Source organism: Acinonyx jubatus, chromosome D3 (genome assembly GCF_027475565.1).
Source record: "Acinonyx jubatus isolate Ajub_Pintada_27869175 chromosome D3, VMU_Ajub_asm_v1.0, whole genome shotgun sequence".
Lineage (NCBI taxonomy): Eukaryota > Metazoa > Chordata > Mammalia > Carnivora > Felidae > Acinonyx > Acinonyx jubatus.
This window is the reverse complement of record NC_069392.1, coordinates 71471809-71494064: the sequence shown is the minus strand read 5'-3', so window position 1 is coordinate 71494064 and position 22256 is coordinate 71471809. Positions and strand designations below refer to the sequence as shown.

Below are 22256 nucleotides of genomic sequence, written 5' to 3'. Positions count from 1 at the left end.
ATGCAGGGGATTTAACCCCAGAACTTTTAACCACCCTGCTCTGCTGCCTCCCATAGAAAATCCTTACTTGTAATTCTCAAATATTGAACCATCTCATACTTAATCTGCTTTATGGAGCTGGGTGGGCTGCTAAAACAATGTAGTTCGTTACTATTATATTTGCACCTTTAAGTCGACAAAGGGTAAATGTTATTTTTTTTTGACAAAGGGTAAGTTTTAAATCCTATTTGGTAGTGAAGCCATTGTACCAAAAGATGATCTTCCAGCTCTATGTAATGGAGAGAAAAGAAATTGAAAAATTGTGGTAAATTAACATAATTAAAGGAGTTTTATTCTGGGTAATAGAAGTGATCATTTGGTTCAGAAATGTTTCCCCCTTCTTTCTTGCTTGCTCTTTTGATATATGTTTAATTTAGGATTGACCATGTTGTTTCTCAGATATTCAGATAGGCAGTGTGTTCCCTATGGAGCAAGCTATAGGTCATCTTCGTTTTAAAAGCTTTTACTTAAATTAGAAGAAATCAGGGGTGCCTGTGTGGCTCAGTCAGTTAAGCATCCGACTTAACTTGATTTTGGCTCAGGTCATGATCTCATGGTTCGTGGGATCGGTCCCACCTCAGGGCTCTGTGCTGACAGCACGGAGCCTTCCTGGTATCCTCTGTTTGTCTCTCTCTCAAAATAAATAAATAAATAAACAATGAAAAAAACTAGAAGAAATCAAATTGTAACTTGCAGTCTAAATGTAGCTCGAGATAGTTTTATGTGTTTCCTCCAAAAAGCTCGTGTGCTTCTTTCAGTTGAGGTACGATTGAAATGTGCGCTGCAGACCAATCAAAAAAATCTCTTTAGTTGGAGAAAGGAATGAAATGCAAGGTTTATTACTAAGTGCTCATTGCATAATTGCAAGTTTGACTTGCTTTTAGCCTTTTCTTGAAATAGACTGATTGAAGCCTGAATCTGGAAATAAAAGACACATGGCTGTGGTGGAAATTGTGCTCTGATAATTCTCTCTCAGTCGTACCATCCCAGCTTTCTGTGCTGTGCTAGGGGAATTTTTGTTAGGGTACAACATTGCCATCTGTCCTACATCTGATTTTTCAAATCTGACATGCAAAGTCTCACCTGCCAAAACACCCACAATACCTGTAGTAGAGGAAATACATAGCTCGAAAGGAACTGATACACATGTATTCTAGAAATAGTGTCCAACAGAAATTGATAATTTTTTTCAAATTGCTTTAGAATTTCATTTGTGAGATATAGAGTCATAATTTAATCTTCATAGTGCAGTTTTATTTTTATTTTTTAGTGCAGTTTTAATTAATCGAGCAGAAGCTGGTGATTTGCAAAGGAAGTGATACTTTTGTGTGTGTGTGTGTGTGTGTGTTAGATTTCATAGTGGGACTAATAGAAATTCATAAATTTTTTTCCTGTGTTTGAGGTCTTTTCAGACCTGTGTGATGAATTAGAAATAAATCACCAGCTCTTATTTCATGGGTTTACTTTTTGACTTGGGGTATTAATACCCTTTGCAGTCCTTGTTTATTGGTCTTTTATGGCTATTTGCCATTTCCACTAAGAAATGACGAGGCAAATTGTAAAATGAAGTTTTGCTTAACTTTATCAGAACTTCTAAAAACTAAAACTTCACAAGGAAGAATAAAAGTATGGAATAGAGTGAAATTTTAGTAATATCTATGGATCTTATGATTTTTGCCTTGTCTTATAAATTCAAACTTGTTTGGGAACTTGATTACATAAGTTGAATGTAAATAATGGTAAATACTCAAATTTAAATTTTGAAATTGAACACTTTGTTCAATCATTCAATCAGGAATGATTATGAGTTATTTACAAACATGTGGAAGAAGATTTTTGAAATATATCTTGGTGTTCTTTTTATGCTGGACGAATTCATAGATGAAAGAAAGTGTGAATGTTATAAAATTATTTTCAACATGTATGCAGTGATGTGTGCCTCTCTTTAAAAAAGCCTTTCCCAGAGGCCTGTAGTGGAAACGGGCAAGTCCTATGGCATTTTGAGCATAATTCTGTTAACCTTTACCACATGTGCTGTAATCGTTGGCAGTCTCGAACACCAGATTCTGAACCTCCTCAAGGTGAGTGGCTGAGTCTGATTCATTCTTGAATCTCCAGTATCCACCATAGTCCCTGCTATACGGAAAGCTCTTAAGAATTGCTTGTTGAATGAAGCAAATAGTTAATACATTTCTATTAAATGACCTAAAAAACTCGTTAGTGTTGGCTGTAAATAGGCCTGCACTATAGAGGTGGTCTTGTGTCTCCTGCTATAGCCAGCATCCTGTCTTGTACCATACCAGGTATGCAGATAGTGAATAGCTGAAGTAAATGTTCTTATTTTTCTTTAGACTTGTGTGTGTTTAGTGTTTGTGTGTGTATTCCATACAGATTTTTAGACCTGAAGGAATCTGTAGTAGGACTTTTGATTACAATTTTCATATTAAAAAATCCTTTTATCCTTTGCTTTAAACATCTACCATCAAAAATTGCTTTTGTATCATCTGGGGAGGATAACATATTTCTATCTACTGTTAACTAATATATTATTTCTTTGTGCCATAACTGTAAAGTTATTTGTTATAGTATCTGGTAGGAAGTAGTTTATGATAAAAAATAAATATAATGTAAAAGTGGTTATACAGAATACATGTTGCAACTTTATACTCTTAGATCCTACAGTCATAAACTTACTAGTCAGTTCCTAACTGCTTTCTCTCCCCTTCTGTACTTACTTGAAGACCAGTAAGTCTGTCTGTAGACCACACTTGTGTTGCACTGGTTTAGAATAAGAATGGAAACTTCTGAGTCAGAAAATTGGGACTTGAGTCTTGCATCTTGCTTTACTATTTTAAGTTGGACAGATTTATAAGCTTCCATAATATAAGCCTCTGATCCCTCAACTGTAAATCAAAGGTAAGAAGTTTACCTCGTGGAATTTTTTTAGGTTAAATGAAAGTACGTGTAAGGCATTTGGCATGTAGTAGATGGTCAGCAGATCAATAAAATGGTAGTTTCTTTCCCTTCGCTTAATTAACTAATGTAAACAGTTGTTAATCATGTGGAGATTTACTTTAATTTTGAAATGTGATTAGGGCATGTTCATCAGGGTTTTTAGAAATATTTTATTTTTTCCCCTGATTAGAAGAGTGACCCATGCTCAGTGTGGAAATTGGGAAAATATAGGAATGTAGAGAGAGCAATGACAATCAGCTTTGTAGTCCTAAAGAGAATCAGTGTTAATATTTTGACATATTGCCTTCCATTCTCTGTGTATATAGGTGTATATGTTCTTTTTAAAAATTTGTTTTTAATGTTTACTTATTTTTGAGAGAGAGCAAGAGCGAGAGAGCGAGAGAGAGCGCGAGCAAGCGCATGAGCAGGGAAGGGGCAGAGAGGGAGACACAGAATCTGAAGCAGGCTCCAGGCTCTGAGCTGTTAGCACAGAGCCCGACACAGGGCTCAAACTCATGAACCATGAGATCATGACCTGAGCTGAAGTTGGACGCTCAACTGACTGAGCCACTCAGGCACCCCTGTGTGTACATTCTTTTATAGTTCTTTTTACACTGGAAGAATCCATAGATTAAAGCAAGGATGAATGTCTTAAAATTATTTTTAACATGTATGCTGTGATGTATGCGTTTCTTTAAAAAGGCCTATTCCAGAGGCCCCCTACCTCTTTTTTCAAAATATAGTCTTTTTTTGGGGGGGGGGTATACTTATCTAATTTTTTATTATGGAAAAATTCAAATGTGCAAGAGCAAAAATTGTTAGAAAAGTGTAATGAAGCTCCTATGGGCTCATCAACCAGTTTTAATAATTATGAACTCCTGGCCAAGCTTGTTTCATCAATATTCAACTCCCTTTTCCCATTATATTTTGAAATAATTCCCAGATGTATTTAATTTCTGACATTTCCATAACAGTGTCCAGTCCTCAATTCAACCAAAATAACCAGTGTTTTTTCCTTTTTTCTTTCTCACCTTTAGGCAGTGGGATGAGATTAGGTAGTGGATCACCCTGGCTTTTATTTTTTTCTAGCTTTGATATAGACATAATAGAATTTGCTATCAGTAATATACTGTTTGCATGTTGTTTGTTACATAAATGCTAGTTTATGGAATGAGAATGATTGGTACAGAATTCAAATTATACTTAAGGTCTTTTATACCACTTAAGATTGCGTTGGTGATTCCTTAAACATTTATGCCGAGGGAAAAGGTGCAATGTTGTCACATTTTACCAGCAGCCAAACTGTAAATAATTTTTTTTCCCTTAATGATACTTTAAAAATAATTCTCTACCTGTCCCTCAACTGCTAAGGAAGTTCTTTAATGCTCACATTTACTTGCCCAAACTTCATATTTTTAAAAAATTACTTTGAAATTTTCAGGGGATATATTCAGCTTGTATACTTTAATGCTTGTTTTAAACATTTTATTGTAGAAATTTTCAAACATATATGTAAAAGTAGGATCATATAAAAAAACTACCAAGTACTCAATTCAGCAGTTGTTAATCTTATTTCTTCTATCCCCCAATGTACTACCTTGACTCAACCTTATTATTTGGAAGCAAATCTGACATCATATCATTTCATTCATAAATAACTACTTGAGTATGCTGCTTGTGAAGATAAGATTTAAACTTGTAGAAGTTTTATAACCATATAGAACTCAGTATTTCAAAGCCAGAATACAAGAGATGCCAACAGGCAGTTTGCGATTATTTACCTGATACTGGCAGTAATTGCTATATGGTTCAGAGGAAAGAAACCTTCCACTGCTTCATTCTGGGAAGGAAGGCTTTTTATGGAAGAGATATAATGTGGATTGGTATTTCTGGGCCCTTGAGGATCGGGGTTGGAGTCCTGCATTATGGATTGGGTAACAGGTATGATTTGCAAAAGGCCTAAGAGGGAACCATTCAGCCTGTTTCGAACAGTGAATAAACTAACATGGTTGGAGCAGAGGTCATTGAGTAAGAGGAGTGGAAGGTAGGGTTGACAGGTTCAGAGGAGGTTAGATGAAAAAGGATCTTAAATGCAGAGCTAAGATATTTGGTATCCTTTTGCTAATGGGTTAAAGTCATTGAAGGCTTTTCAGCTGAAACTATAGTCAGAGTGGTGTTTAGGAAGAGTAATTTGGGTAGTTAGAATGCAGAGACCAACAAGTAGAAAGTCAGTTAGCCTCTCCTGGTGATTCAGACCCAAGGTGATAAAGACTTGATTTGGGCAATGGCAATGGAAAGGAAGGATAGATTCAAAGAAAGGAACTGGATTTAGTAGTACCTGATGGGAGACATAAGTAAGACAAGACAAGACAAGTAGATAAAATGTACTGGGGACAAACTGCAGACGAGGGCTGAAGATGGTTCACTTTAGGAAAGGCCCGCATGTAAAGGTGGGAGGAAAGGAACTAAAAAAGGGGGATTGGGAGCTGACTTGTAGGTAGATTTCTTTGTGTGTATGTCATACAGCTTTGAAGCAATGGTATACGTTATTTGAATTAATTGATTTGACAGTTTTCTGATTATATATTTTGTACCGAAGTACAAGATAATTTTGATTTCAGATCTTAGTCTCAACCAAAATTTGACTTGTGGAGACAGTTGTTAAAGTCAGAGAAGTCTTTTTCTTTCGGTACTTACTCTGTAACTAACAAATAAGCTTTAACATTTAAAGAGGTATAAAACAAAGAAAGTTGATGTTTTTTTGATCTCAAACTTTTCCAGGGCTGTAGCTTAGGGAATTTTTAGTATGGAGGTTTTTCTCATGCCTCACAAAGTACTGTTGGAGAGTGATGCCCTCCTCCTGAACATGCTCTTCAGCCGTGTAGCTGACCATCTGCTGTCCACAGTGCTCCTTGTCGCTCATAGGCCAGCTTTCCTTATTGTGCTCTGATTACTGCCACCTCCACAGTTCATCCTGTTAGAAACTGGTTCGGAGGTATACTGGTGTTTGCTCAGACTCTGGGCTCCTCATCCTGTTCGGCTGAACATCATGATGATCCATGCTACCAAAGTAACATGAAAACATATGTTCTGCTCCACCAGAGGAGTGTTTTCAGGGTGCAGTTGCACAGGCCAGGAGCAGGTCTTCAGAAGAGTTGCTTTTTCTGTGGAGACTGGCAGGGTGTGCTATCGTCAGGTAGCTCAGGGAATGATGATCACAGGTGAGTATACAGAGCGATAAAATGGGAATACCACTAAACTAAGGTGACCAGAATTAAAGTAGTTTCTGTTATCTCAATGAAATTTTTTTAGAGTGGAAAGTCAGATGCTAATAAAATTTGTTTCTTTTTGATAATCTGTAGTTAGAAACCTCTAAGGCGGTGTTACACGTAGGTGCTTTAAACAGTTTAATTAAAATGAAAGCTAGCAAAGGCATAGATGAAATGTCCTCATCTGAAATTAAAACTCTCACATCTTTGATTTTCATTTAATCATTATTTAGGGTATTTGGAGGGTAGGAGAAGTTAAAGGTGAGACCACAAGTTGGTTCTGGGTGGGCATATCTAGGGGACAGTTGGTAGGGAATTTTTTTGTGTGGTTGAAAGTGAAATATTAGTATTTCATTACTGGGATTAGAAGTAATCGCTTTGGTTAGAGAAAGCTGAAAATGACTAATATCCTTCACTAGTCTACTAGAATGTTCCTAGGTTATAGTTTGCTGCTTTTAGAATAAAAGCTTAGTCATGCTAATCCCTGGTGTGTGAGATTGCGACCTACTTACTGCAGCCATCTTAGAGGGCAGACCGATGATGACTTAGTCATTCTGGGAGTTTTTTTGTTCAGCTAGCATTATTTCCTCTACCACTTTCAGGGTCATGTCGGTGCTATCCACATATTTCTGTACCTGATGGGAAGAATTCTTACTTAACCGTTCCCTTGGCCTTTGCCTTTCTATATGCTAGCCTTCATCTTGTGCAGAGGAAGATCCCTGGTTTATAATCTCCTGGGGCAGCCAGGTTGACTTCCCTAAAACACTAATGAGCACAAGCTATAGCAGTTACAGAGAACAGCTTGTACCACTGTTCTGAAGGCAGCCGTGTGTATGACCAGTATTTGTAGCTATCCCGCGTAGATGCCGCATATAATTCCGTCTTTATGACTGGGGATAGTGATTTGTATGAATAACCGACAGAGTACCAGTTAATAGTCTACCTTTTTTGGGATATGTTCATAGCTAAGACTTGAACTATGTTCATTGCTAATTTAGTTTATCGGTAGAATATGTCAGGCCTTTCTCACAGTTTCCATTTGATTTTTAAAATCAGTAGACATAGGAACTATTTAAACCATATTAAATTGCTAATCTAGATTATAAGCTATGCAGTCACATTAATTGAGTTCTTACGTAGTTAGATTTCCTTAATTTGGGGAGCAGTGTCTAAAACTGATTTCTAATGAGTTTTGTTCTAGAGTGATGTTATACTGACGCTCTAGTATGTGTTCAACTGCAGTAGATAGCTGGCATTTCCACCGTTTCATAAGAAACTACTCATTGCAGGGCTAATTTGTGAATTTAGTAAATTGATTTCTTAAAAAATGATTTTCTGTTTGTAAGCTGTATCCTTAAAAATAATAGTGCTTATCTTATTGGTAGAAGTTACTACCTTAGTATTTTCATTTTCTGGAGCATTAGTCTGTTGAAACTAAGTCCACTTTAAGCTCAGCTTTTATTGCACTAATAAGATGTCTTATTAGATGGAAGTCTGATTGAGAATTATCATTTTGTAGAGAGGTTTTTATTCATATTTGAGGTATATCAAATAGGTTATCAGAATCTTGTTGACCGTAACTGGAATTTCTGATTATAAGGACTAAATGGCTATTCTAGCTTAATCTTCATTGTAGTTGTATAAGTGACATAATGGAATAATCTTTACCAAGTTTTCAAATTAATTTGGGTCTTTAATTCTTTATTTCTTATGTAGTGTAATAGATTAATCATGAAAATATTTTCTGGTTCGATTTTAAGAGTCCATGCAATATAACTTACATAAGTATAGAACTTACCATTTTATTGTGTCTGCAAATGAAACTTATGTTCTTTACCATTCAACTGATAAAGTATTTTGTTGTGAGAAAGTTACTTTGTTCAGTGTTCATATATGTTAATTCATGTTTGAGAGTTTTAAAAAGTGGCATTGCAATTTCTGGTTGTTTGAATCATCAAGGAAATACATAGAGATTTTTGTAATGAAGTAGAATTGCAGAGATATAGTAGATTTATTTCTAACTGGGTTTGGAGAATCACAGCTTCACGGAAGAGGTGACATTTTACTTGGGCTTGGAGGCTTTAATAATCTTACGACAGGCAGGATATTGCCTATGTTCATGCTTCCATCTGGAAAGACATGGCTAAAAGTCAAAGGTTCATGGCGTATTTCTGGTGACACTGAGTTTGGAACGTGGGGTACCAAGGCTGGTGGAGAAACGGACTTTTGAAAATAACTATAAACAAATGGAAGGTCTTTGATGTGTTCCTGGGGAGATGAAGCTATTTTTGTCAGCATTGAGGAGCCTGAACATTTAGCACTTGGTGTCAGATGTGTGGCTGAGGGGTGGGGCACCGAAGCATCGTCAAGTGGCTTTCTAGTTTGGTGGATTAGGCGCTGGGTGGACGGCAGTGGGGCCACAACAGAGGACGACATGAGATGGGGTTTGGGGTGCAAGTTTGTGGTGGGCAGAGATGGCTCAAGTTTTGAACCATCTTGAGGATTATGTGCGGTTTGTTTGTCATACTGAGCATATTTGGAAATCTGGTTAGAATGAGAGTGGAGGTTTACTTCTGCGTAATCCTGTATTCTTTCCTCTCCTGTGTTCTAGTTGTTGTCTGAGTTTGTTCTACTCCGTTATGTCCTAGTTGTTACTGGTTGTTACCTCCATCTGTAGGCTGAATTTTATAACTTGAATTGTGTTTCAAGAATACTTGAATTCTGTGATTGTCAGAAAAAAAATGCCGATATGATCTTCATTTGTCTTGAAGTGAGTGGTGGCACAGAATTTGTGACAGTGCGGCGTGCTGGTTTGGATTTGACCCAGAGAAAAGTTTTGCTCTTCCAGGGCAGTATTTTGTAGCTTGGTTTCCCACGCAAAATTCCCTTTTGTTTTCCTTTTCAATTATTTTTCTTTTATTGTGGTCCGTTAGTGCAAGGTTAAGTTCTAAATAGGACATGTTGGCTTTTTTTGAGAAATAATTTAGAATTCTTACAGTTCTCTTCTGGTAACCTATCTATGCTGACTTTAATAGTTGATTTTAGCACGTTTGGCTCAGAAAATTTATTAGGTAAAACTGGGGCATTTTTCCTATAAAATTTTTCTTCTAGATCAATGCCACACAGCAAAAAACTTTTTTAGGAAACACTAGTTTAGTTTAGCTTTCTATATAATTTTAGCACTTTTATAATTTTCCAGCTTTGATAATATTTTCTTAGGAGAAGTTATCCTTTTTTTTTTTTTTTTTTTTTTTTTTGGGTTTATTTTGAGAGAGAGAGAGAGGGCGGGCGGGGTAGAAGGAGAGAGAGAATCCCAAACGGGCTCTGTGCTGACAGTGCGAGCCCTATGTGAGGCTTGAACTCATGAACTGTGAGATCATGACCTGAGCCAAAATCAAGAGTTGGATGCTTAACTGACTGAGCCACCCAGGCGACCTGAGAAGTTATTCTTGATAAGCTTCTCCGAGGTAGGAGTTTGGGTAAAAAAGTTCATGTCAACAATGTTCACACCATTTGCAAATGCTTGCCTCAGTTTCCTCCTTTTAGGGAGCATTTAAATACTATCAGAATTCAATATATTTTTTTTCTATTTTAATGTTGTGAGTTCAGATGGGTAGCCCAAAGAGTGTATGGATTCCAAGTGTTTTCTGCTTTTTTGTTTGTTTGTTTTTTTGTATGTGTGTTTTTAACAAGGATTGTTGACTTCAGAAGAATGTGTTCTGAAGTTCTGATTACTGCTGACATTGTGTATATGTAATACTTACAAGAAAAAGCATTTCAAAAGTCAGTTTGGAAGTAGTTTGTAATGTTGAAGACCTTTGCAGCATGTGTATTGTGCTCTGCATGCAGTTTGTACCCGGATTCTGACAGTGGCTCTGGAGTGAGTGACCAGTGGGATAATCTGCAGTAACATCTGCAGATGTTACTCCAGCGGTGTACCTAGTGGAGTGTGACACTAGATGAAGCGTTATCTCTTCTTACAGGGAAGTTGTGAAGTTCCTTTAAAACTTTACCATTTCTTTGAAAAAAATAAACATATTGGGAGAGAAAAGAAGATGTGTGGAGATCTAAATACTGTTATCTTTTGTACAATTGATGTTATCTTTCTTCTAGTCCAAGTGGTAAGAAGTTCAGAAGCAAACCTCAGTTGGCAAGGTACCTGGGAAATACTGTTGACCTCAGCAGTTTTGACTTCAGAACTGGAAAGATGATGCCTAGTAAATTACAGAAGAACAAACAGAGACTGCGGAATGATCCTCTCAATCAAAATAAGGTTGGTTAATTTACTTAGAGCATATGTATCCTGTTTCAAAAGCTTTCCACAAAGTATCTTACATTGTAATTATGTCACTAGAATTTTGGCTGTGTCTGAATGTCTTAGTCTACCCTGCCCTGGCAAAGCATTTTGATTTATAAATCTGATTAATTTATGGTAGTTGGCAGTACTTTGCATACGTAAATTGTGCACAGTTGAAAACAATATTTCAGTATCTCTCAAACATCACATTTTTGGCCCATTGGGACTTTTTACAAAAGATTTCTGTGTTGATGTTAATTGTCTCATTTTTTTTTTCTTAAAATAGTTGCTGTTGCCCAAAGAGAGGCAAAATTTTAATGTGGCAAGTATCCTTACCACATAGTTTATGCTTACCTATCAATTTTTGGGATTAGGATTTGAGAAAGGGTAGTTTTTATTTTGACTTTTGATGATGAGGAGGAGAAGGACTTGTAGCAATAATATTCTCATCTGGATAGGATGATTGGATTTTTTTCCATTAGCTCTTATTTTTATTGAGCTGCTTGTTTGATGGTTTATTGTGTAGGAATTTAAACAAGTAGAGTTTGAGTTATTATGCTAATTTAATTGCATTACAGCATCCAATATCTTTGCTAAGAAAGCTTCCCTCCCCACCCCCGCCCCAAGGGCGGCTAATCTTACGTAACCATTTTGTCACAATTTTTCTTCCTCTAAACTTCAGAGATACATGTATGTGTATTGCCACCACTATCGTCTCACACTGACTGTGAACATAGTGGAGGGAAAAGCAAGGTCTTTTCTTCCAGGGTATATATAACCTTGCTACAGTCAGTCGCATGCCACTTGGGAGTCTAGCATTCACTGTAGGAACCCCGAGGCGGTGTGTAGAATGAGACAGGCTTTGGAACCAGGCAGGCTCTGCCACTTATTAGCTCAGGCAGTCATGGGGTGACTCTTTTAACTTCTCATGGCCTCAGATTTCTCATTTGTGAAAGTAAGATAGTGCACTCTTTCCCTTAGCATTACTGCGAGGAGTAAATAGGAATTAATATGAAAACCCTAATAAAGTGTTTGACCCATGTGAGTTCCTTTCTTTTCCGCATCGCACCCTCCTAAGCTCCAAGCTTCCTCGGTGAACAGTGTTGCTTGGTGGCCAGTGTGGGAAACTCTTTGACCGAAGATCTCTTCCTCTGTACCTTTTTACTTTTCCTGAAAGGCTATGGGTCTCTGCTTCGTAGCTCTCTTTATTCAGAATTCAGCGAATAGTTTGTTTATAATAGTTTAATTTCCAAAAATTGGTATGGTGGTCAGAGTGCATTATTTCCTCATCTGTTGCATTGGTCACCATGCATTGATGTCCATAGGGGCATTGTCAAGTACCATGTCTAGATAGGCAGAATGGGAAGGGAAAGCTGAAATTGCTTTCTCTATTGCTTAATTGTGGGGTTACTTTGGGTTGATAGTTACAAAAGTGTTAAGGGTAAAAAAGATAGTGGTAGTACAGGGAGCTCAGATTACCGAAAGTGAGTGTAGTGTGTATAGGTGAAGCTCTGTGATTCAGCTTAAGAGAACCTTTATTCTGGGTTAATTTTGCCACTTGAATGTACAGAGGAATATTAAGATTTATTTTTCTAAAACTGCTTTAAAAAAACAAAAACAACTCTAACCACATTGCTGGGTACCTGTCAAAAGGGCTCAAATATTTGTGAAATGAATGGAATGTTTTCAAACTGCCCTATTGTTATCAGAATCACAGTTAAGCTACAGTAAGTGTAATATGAAGATTTATACCTGATAGTTACGATTCACTAAAAACCAAAAACTAATTCGTCTCTTTAGTTTGTGTGCACCTTTATGCTCTAGCTGCGCTGGACTGCTCATCCTCCTGCACCATGGCATGTGCTTTCGAGATTCTGCTTGCGCATGTGCTGTTTCCTCTGCTTGGAATGCGCTTCCCCCCTTCCCCTCCATCTGGTGAACTCCTGCTCATCCAAGGCCCAGCTCCATTGTCTCCACCTCTGTGAAGCCCGCCCCTGCATTCATCAGGCAGGACCAGTCCCTTCTTCCATAATGCCTCCCTGGTGCTTTGCCATTGTATTTGTGATTGTTTGTCTGCTTCAACTAGACTGTGAGCTCCATGAGGGCAGGGACTGTCTTTTTCTTTCTTTTTCTTTTTTTTTTTTGTGTAGGTAGTCCAAAGCCTAGCACACGGTAGGTACTTTTAATAAATGTTTGCTTCATGTTTATTTGATTTAATATTCACCTCATTCCGGAAGTTTATAGTGGTCATAAACATTGAATAAATTAATATGCCGTACATTATTTTGGAACTACCTTTCATTGTCATTGTTTTCTGAAGTTTCTATTTGAATTTTGGGGGGCATAGTCTTACTTTTGCACCTGATTTTCTTTTAATTAAGCATTCAGAAAATTGACTTTTGCAGTTTTAAAAATAGGCTTTCTTTTGGAGTCATGCCAACACTGAATATCTCTATAAAGCAGAAAGTGTATTTGTGGCTAATAATGTATTACATCTTTTTAAAAAATAATACGGTATAGAGAATGCTGGGAAATTTAAATTAGTAAACAGGAATGTTAGGTAGTTTTGCTGTATAGTTATAAACTTGGCTGAAGTACGTTATTAATTGTGTTGTTTTTGAGGTTTTTAAAAACCCTTGAAAGAATTTGAAATGTTATTAACAAAATAAACTTTGAAACAGGTTAAATTGCAGTTCATAATGACCGATTATATACTGAGATCTTAATATATTTTCCATATCAAAAGTGCGTTTACTGAGTGCTAATACTTCAGGTATGGTTGGGAAGATATCTTTTGAAGATCTTTGCAAAGTGGTAATCATTTTAGGATGAGTGGGTACAGTGGAGTGGGCATTGTCTTTTGTATTTACTACTATTTTTGCAGTACCTATTCTTGCTTGTCTCAATCACAATCTTAACCTTACCCTGAAAATCTTTTCCATTCCCTATTACATTGTACCTTACTGATTTGGTACTACCATAATTTTTTCCAGTCACTAGTTCTGTCTTTCTAGCTGATAAAGTAGAGCTATCAAGTGGTTGCTGAAGGTACTCCATTAAGTTAATAGAAAAAGACTAAACGAAGATTTGGAAGTCATCAAAACAGAGTTTGAAGGGAGGAATAGCTTTCTCAATGCTTACTCAAAGGGAGAAGTTACAGTTAGGTAATGATGGAAATGTCGTAGCCACTAGCCACATGTGGCTGGCCAGTGAGTAGTTGGAATATGGCTAGTGAGACTGAATAACTGATTTTTAGTTCTTGAAAGGGTAAGTTTCTTTAAAAAAGTAATTGGAAAAACTAGGATTGGATAAAAAGAGCACAGTGGTTCTGTGCACAAAATATGTTTTGGGAACTCCAGTAGTTGGGTTTTGTTGCTAGAAATTCCTTTTACTTCAGTGTTTCAGATGTGTGAACATTAAACTGAATTCCTGTGGTTCTAGCTCTTAACACTAAAATGTGTATAAATTAAAGCAACAAAACTAATAAAGTCCAAGTTCCCCAACATGAATGTGCCATATGATGTATTTTTATAAAATGCTTACAATGTGAATATGGTATAGAACAAGTTACTTTTTAGGTTGGCTGGGTGTGCTTACTTTGGAAAGACTCAGTTCTTTCATCACATTTCTCTAGTCACACAAATTTGATAATTTGGAAATAAACAACATTAGATTGTCTTGAGTGGAATCAATTGTGTAAGTTTGCCATTATTCATTTTTCATGAATTATGTTGGTTTATGGTAGTGTGCTTGTGATTTTATCAACATGACCTTGGATTCTGTATGGCTGTATCCTAGGTATGTAACCAGATGATCTAGAATGTGCTTGTTTTACTTATCCTCAACAAAATAATAAAAAAATTCTTGTAGAGAGCTAATACATCTTGGGGGCAGTATCTGCAGTTTGAGAAGCACAAGTGAACAGGTGGTGATGGTGGGGATCAGATTGGGTACTGGACAGAATGGGTACAGGGGGAGAATGAATTTGGGAAAAGATGAAACTGGAAGTAGGGATAGTGGTTTAGGCTGTTGTAGTCTAGAAAAGTAATGATGGCTTGAACTAATGCTGTAGCAGGAGGTATGGAAAGGTGTTAGAGTCAATCAAGAGATATAAGTACATTTAAGTACTGATGATTGTAGAGAGACAGAACCATTGATGCATGCTGCAGTTCTGGCTTGAGTCACTGGGGTGGAGGTCGATAAAGAATAGGGGAAGAAGATCAAGTTTGGGGATGGGGTGAGAAAGACTGAGTTGCAATAGTTTTGTTACTTGAACTTCTGAAAGGATCTGGTGCAGCCCCAGGAACTCCCAGGTCATGCTTTGAGAACTCCGGTCATTGTGGTTTGTCATAACTTACTGGGATCGCCTAACAAAGGGGCAAATAGAAGAAAATTACCTTGTCACACCATTGGTAGTGAATAAATGAATAAATTAGTTTCATGGAGAGTAAGAAGGAACTTCCAGAAAAGTAGTAGGAGAATCAAGAAATTGTGTTATAAAAGCCTAGGAAAGAAAATTTACTTTGTAGTATCCATTGGATTTCCAAGTTAGAAGGCATCTGGTGACCAGTTATGAGGGACCAGAAGTCTTTCTTAGAATACCAGAAAGTTTCTGGGAAATGAGAAATTAGAAGCAAAATGTATCCTGCTGTTTTAAAGGTTTTACAATTTTGATTTATTATTTGATTGGGTAATTTGTACACAGGGTGAAAGGATAGTCGATAAAAAAAGCCTCCCTCCCTCTACAGCCTCTCATGTACAGTCCTCTTCCTGAGAGGAAACTGCTGTTAGTTTTGTCATGTGTCCTTCCAGAACTTCTGTGCATTTACAAACATGTATGTACAGTATATATTTTTACCCCTCTAACCATAAAAATGCTTAGACTACTTTTATGGAGATTGAATGAGAGGTAGAGGAGAGGAAAATATTCAGAAGAGAATGCATGACCAAGGAACACTATCATTATTGTTATTTTTCTTTTAATGGATAAAAGTGGCCAAGAGAGAACCAGTAGAGAGGCAGGTGTCCAGTCTAAGAGTCCATGCTTCAGGAGGCCCTCCAGGAACCTTTGAACTAAGTGCAGCATTTTCTGTTATGCATTTTTTGTGAGGAGAGAGTCTATTTATCAAATTCTAAAGGAAAATGTAGCTGACAAAGCTAATAACCACTGTTTAGAAGCAAGAGAAGAAGCAAAGCCTTGGCAGAAGATATGAGGGACTCTATCTCAAGTTAGGACTTTGTTGAAGAAATTGGGGATTTTTCAGTTATTGAAAGTAGTCCTGTAGTGGACTGACTTATTTATGTCCTCAGGACTCCTGTGGTAGATCATTCTGATTACCAGCTCCTGATAGAGCATACTATATGGTAAGAACTGCCCCTTGGGTTCTTTGTAGAATCTCTCCATCCACACTGAAAACAGAGACCTCTCATTCTTTGTTCCTGGTCTTATAGAGAAAGTAACTAAAATCTTTCCCAAAGATGCTAATGTCCTCTTCGTCAGTGTATTAAGCACTTGTTGGCATGGAGTTTCTTCTGGTATCTTTCCAGTGGATATAGTTGGGAGTGAAGAGGGGCAGTAAGCAGATCATAGGTGATAAATTAGCATTGCTAGGCCTTAAAGTTCTTATAAGGGATTACTGGCATCTCCCTTAAGTGTAGGCCACTGTTGAGTCCAGTTTCTGTTAATTTGAAATGAAATGGACAAAAGTGGAAGTAGAGAGCAAGTAGTTATTCTAGTAGTCTGTTGATAAATGATGATGGCCTAGACACGTGGTGGTGGAGAGAAGCAGACAGTTTTTAGATCTGTTTTGAATGTAGAATTTACAGGATTTGCTAATGATTGGGTATGGAAGATGACAGAGAAGACTCAAGTGTGAGACCTTCTTTTTTAGATGAGTGGGTGGATTGGGTTACCATTCACTGCGATCACCTTAGGAAATAATTTGTATGGGTCAATAAAATAAATTTTGAACATGCAAGGTTTGAGGTGCTTATTAAACATCCGGATGGAGATGTCACATATGCAGTTGCTATGCCAAATTGTGAGGTCTCACCTGGAAAGTCATTAGCACTTAGGCAGTATTCCAAGTAATGGGACTAAAAGAGATTGCCCAGACAAAAAGATCCAGAACCAAGCTCTGAGCAAATCCAATAACTAAAACTTGGTTACAGCAGAAGGAATCAGCAAAGTGAATTGAGAAAGAATGGCTAGTACAGTAGGAGAGACATGGGAGAGGAGAATGTTTCAAAAAGAAGAGTGAGTGGTCAGTTGTATTGATGCCTATGATGGGTTGAGTGGAGGGAAACAGAAATTTCCCTTGAATTTGGCAATATGAAGGTAAATTAATAACCTTGATTTTCAGTGGCAACAGAAGCCAGGTTGGACAGAGTTAAAAGTGAGTGAGAGATAAAATTAAGATGGACAAATCTTTTGGTAATTTTTTTTGGATAGAGAAGAGAATCACTAGATGGTAGGTGAAAGAGATGATTTGGTTAAACTCCCACCTTAAAGACTTTGAAAAGTTTAATAATAGGGTCTGTAGCAAAGTGGAAAAATCACAGACATCAAACAAGCACATTCGCAGGATGATGATGATGATGATGAAGAAGAAGAAGAAGAAGAAGAAGAAGAAGAAGAAGAAGAACAACAACAACAACAACAACAACAACAACAACCACCACTACCATGAAACCTGTACCATGAATGTGAAAGGGGTTAAAGAGCAGTGAGAAACCAAGAGAGTCAATGGATGGGAGTCAAAGAATGCAGAGGGCAGTTCTGAGAAAGTGAGCTGCAAGGATAGGAAGTAGGAATTGGGAGACTTGGATGCTTGATTGAGATACTGGAGATGGTGTAGTTACTAGTGTAGACAAGCCTGTGACTATAATGTTAGGTGAGTGAGGTTGGGCAGAGGAATAATAGGTCAAAGGACTCAGGATATTGGGTAGTTATCCACATGGTTTTTGAGGTCTCCCAGAATGAGGACAAGAGTTGGGATGGAGAAGAAGACTGAAATGGAAGCTAAAGTCTAGTGAATGAAGGAGAAAGGGAGCAGGGGTAGAGGGTAGTATAGCCAGATATATGAACGTCAAAGGAACTAGTGTTTTTGAAGGATCAAAAGTGGAGAAATTATTTGAGAAAAATGGGAGAAAGGAGAAAACCTATGCCACCTCTTGGCCCTTAGATATGCAGTAGAGAGGGAGAGACGTAGGAAGGGTGGGAGGAGAGGGAGGGAAAGAGAAGTTTCATGTGAGAGGACTTGAGGCCATCAAAGGATGGCCAAGTCAGTGAATGCAGGAACTGGAGAGAACGTTTAGAGAAAATATAGAGGATATAGGAAAGTGGCCCGTCATTCAAGAGTGTATGCTATGAGGATTGGGTCTGGGATGGGTCAAAAAAGTTTGAAAGCCACTGAACCGTGGGGTAGATGAGTGGGTGTGCAGAATATTACGGGGACGAGTGGTGGGTGATAGTGTATGATCTGAGAGACTTGACTGGTTATTACTGAGGAATGTAATATGTGGTGGTATTAATTTTGGTAATTGTTAGAGCAGAGTATACAGTTGAAACATTATGGTCTGGACTCTGGGTTGACTTTGTGACTCAGGAAGACACTGGCCACATCCCACCTATAAGCATTATTTAAATAGTAATAGATGGAGTAAGTCTAGGGGCCATTTCTCTTACATTGATGATTTCAAGGCAGATAATATAGATAATTTTATTCTTAAAAATTTTTTTTAATGTTTATTTTTGAGAGTTTGAGAGAGAGAAAGAGAACAAGTGGGAGAGGGGCAGAAAGACAGGGGGACAGAGGATCCACACTGGGCTCCGTGCTGACAGCAGGGAACCCAATGCAGGGCCTGAACTCACAGACCGCAGGATCATATCCTGAGCTGAAGTCAGAAGCTTAATCAACTGAGCCACCTGGGTGCCCCAGGTGACTTCATTCTTTGCATAATAATTTTGAGATGGACGTTGTGGATAGCAATGAATGATAGTATTTTCTACCTGTTTAGTACCTTTGAGTTTAAAGCAGAAAATGAGACTATTGAAGGCTCAGGTCTGCGTAACATAAGATTTTACGTGTAATAGACATTTTATGCATCCATTTATTCCACAGAAAACTTTTAGCACATTATATGCTTAGGCATTATCGCAGACTCTGAAAAATATGGTAAAGGAAGTTTCTGTGCTCATGGAACTTTAATTCTAGTGGTATGACAAACTAATACACAGTTTAAGTATCAAGTGCTGTACTGTGAATCAATTAACAGTGGTTGAGACTGACTGGGTGGCTGTTCAGGCTGAGCAATCAGGGAAGTTTTCTCCAAGAGGAGGATTTTGCAGCTGAGATCTGAATGATTAAGAGTGAGCTATACAAAAACCACAAGGAAAAGCATACCATGTAAAGGGAGTAGCCAGTGCAAAATCCCTAAGGCAGGATACATTAAGCCTGTGAGAGCAGAGTAGGCCACTGTGGCTGGAGTTTAGTGAGAGAGGGGAAGGCATCCTAGGTGAGGTCAAGGCAGCAGACAATCACGGCTTGTCAAGCTGGCATAAGGAATGGTATGGAATGCTATTTTCGGACTCCAGATAGGGAGCAATAGGATTGCTTTGGCTGCTGTGTAGAAAATGTAGAAGTGCAGAAGTGGGAGTCAGGGGCCAGTGCTCATTCAGGCAGGAATGATGGTGACGTGGACAGTGTTTGTTTAATGAGTGAATAAAGGAGGAAAGGATCAGAGCAAAGGCCTCTTTAGTCCTAGAACTGTTTAGTATTCTCTTGTTCAAAGCACTTCTAATTTTCTCATTGCAGGAACGTCCTTAATAATAGATACCTATTTATCTTTTGCTAATAACCTTTAGCTAATAAATGAAGATAAGGTATCAGTTAACAACATTGTTCCATTTTTTTTGGCTAATTTGAGCAGATACAATTGATCCTTAAACACAGGTTGGACTGTACAGGTCCACTTATATGCAGACTTTTCTTTGAGAAATACAGTGCAATACTATACATGTATTTTCTTTTCCTTATGATTTTCTTAATAACATTTTCTTTAGCTTTGTTGTAAGAATACAGTATGTAATACATACAACATAGAAAACATGTATTAATCAACTGTTTATGTTATCCATAGGACCTCTGGTCACAGGCCATAAGTAGTAAAGTTTTGGGGAAGTCAAAATTATATATATGTGTATATATATATGTTATATATGTATATATATGTGTGTATTTTCGACTGTGTGGCAGTTAGGTGCCCCTCACCCCCACATTATTCAAGGGTTATCTGTATTTAGATATTGATTGGATAAAGATTGCTAGGGAGCAAAAAGCGAACAGAAGAACTTTACATGTTAGCAAATAGACTTACTGATGAGAATAGTCTCTTCAGTATGATATTAGGTTTATGTTGTAAGTTAGTGCCTTCAGATCTATCCAAATATGATAGAACCTTTTGAGAGGGCTGGGCTTGGATTTCATGCTAATAATGAAGGTAGATTTGGAGTCATAGTAGCCTATGCTGTGGCTTTGGCAAGATTTATTTTGGATGCCCAGGTTTTTTTGTTGGCAATTGAGGTCTATTTCACTGAGTTTTATAGGTCCTGAAGAGTTCCCTGACATTGTAGACTGTAAGTCGGTAAGAGAATTAAGCCCTACAGCAAATGATTTGTGTGACTATCTCCACCATTCTCCCAAGGATGTGTATACAGTTAGTGCCAACCCAGATGTAAAGGAGATAATGAATTCCACACAGTACGTGGCTTAGTTTGAGTAGAGCTGCTCTTCAGTATTTGGTTGAAACTCATTTCTGTCTTTTGTTGTAAGTTCTTTAATGACCTCATATTAACTAAAACTGCAAGAAGTTATTTTTCAAGTAGAACTCCTCAAAACTTGTTTTCAGTGATGAATTTCAGCCCTCCACCTCTTCAATTAACTACAAGTATAAGTCCTTTTTAATGAGCTCAAAATGTAGTCTGTCTCCTCTTTTTAATATCTCATTGATCTCCTTAAAAAAGAATCTTGCTCTTAGCAAATTATACTAAGTGGATTTTCAGTACAAAATTGTAGATCCCAGATATTTTTTCTTTATTTTTTGTAAAAGCCTATGAAGTTTGCAGAACTTTGTGAATGTATTTTTTAAAAACCCACTGAATTGTACACTTAAAAATGGTGAATTTTATGGTGTGTGAATTATATACCAGTTAAACGAAATCAAAGATTGTAAAGCAATTTGCATTATTGGCTTTTGATTTTGTGGAAAGGCACGAAGTATAGGCTACTGTACATATTCTGGAACAAAATGAAATTATTTTTTTGATGATATTCTTGGTTTGCTCTAAATGTACCACTCAGGCTCCCCTCTTTGTGAACCAGGGAATGGCTTTTCTCCTGAAAAAGCTTAATAGGTTTAAGTTCCTAATTTTCAGTAGCATGCTCAAAAACACATTAATGCTGATAATAGAAAGAGCAGGTATTTATTCAGAATTGACATACCAATGTGGCCATAAAACCTACAGCTATTTTGTTGTCTTCTCCCAGAATGTAAGCTCTGAGGCAGGGATTTTTGTGTTTTGATGATAACTGTATACCCAGCATACAGTCAGTGCCGGGCACGTAGTAGGCACTCAGTATTTGTTCAATGACTGGATGAAAGCAGCATTATACATGCATTATCTTGTGTGATCTTTGTAAGAATCTTATGAATGGTTATTGTTGTCATCCTCATTTACAGATGAGGAAAGTGATCCCAGAAAAACAAAGTTCTCCAATGGGGCATGAATATTTCTTGGGGGATGTACTATTTGGAAAGCCATGGAATTAAAATGATGAATGATACTTGGAAGTATCAGTTTTATTTGAGCATTTTGGGTAGGTAGAGCAACATTTTTTACATTAAAACATGGCTAATTTTCAAAAGTGCAAAATTTGCAAGGATTTTACAGGTGAAATGAGTCCTTTTGGTTCTTGTCATAGAATATGTACAATTTTGAACTGTCATTCAGTTTTATTTCAAAGCTAGGCTGGAAAAAGTGGTATTTAGAATATATAAGTTCCTGCTGTTCAAAACTATGCTGTGTAAAGGCTTCCATAGTACACACAACACGCATGGTTTTAAAGGAGTGTTTCTATATTCTTAACTTCTAGAAGTATACTCTTTCGTGTAGTTGACCTGAGCATGCCCCGGGATGGAGGTACAAACTCTTTTTTCCCCAGTTGCCCTTTTGTAGTCCACCTTCTCCCATTTTACAGAAGAGCATACTTTTTACTAGCCTGTCGTGTTACCATGGTGCAAAATGTTTGATCTCCAGTAAAGGATTAATTTGAAATACTGGTGTCGATGCCGAGAAAATGAATTACTTGGTAACAGTCAAGACTTTCAGTAAAGTTCTTTGTCTAAAATTTACAGAGCACTTTATGTAGACTTCGATTATTAAAAATTTTTGATGGTTCACTATGCGATATTTTGACATGTAACTCAAAAGAAGTTCAAAGAATTGACTGAGAAGAAAACTCATTCTATTTACTCATTTATGCAAATAGGGTTTCTTGCTGTTACATCTACAAAAAATGAAGGATAGGAATGGAATTGGTACTAAATCTTGGGCCTATTCTAGCATCTGTCCCAGCCCATGAAGTTTAAAAAAAAAAAAAAATTTTTTTTTAACGTTTATTTTTGAGAGGCGGAGA

At 37.3% G+C, this 22256-nt stretch overlaps 1 protein-coding gene across 1 annotated transcript in view; it reads left to right on the top strand.

Annotated features, from left to right (window-relative positions):
• MBD2 (methyl-CpG binding domain protein 2) overlaps positions 1 to 22256 on the top strand; it is a 65234-nt gene that overhangs the window by 6034 nt on the left and 36944 nt on the right. Inside the window, exon 2 of the mRNA XM_053205694.1 lies at positions 10377 to 10536. Within this exon, the coding sequence (XP_053061669.1) occupies positions 10377 to 10536 (160 nt within the window). The remainder of the gene's footprint in view (positions 1 to 10376; positions 10537 to 22256) is intronic.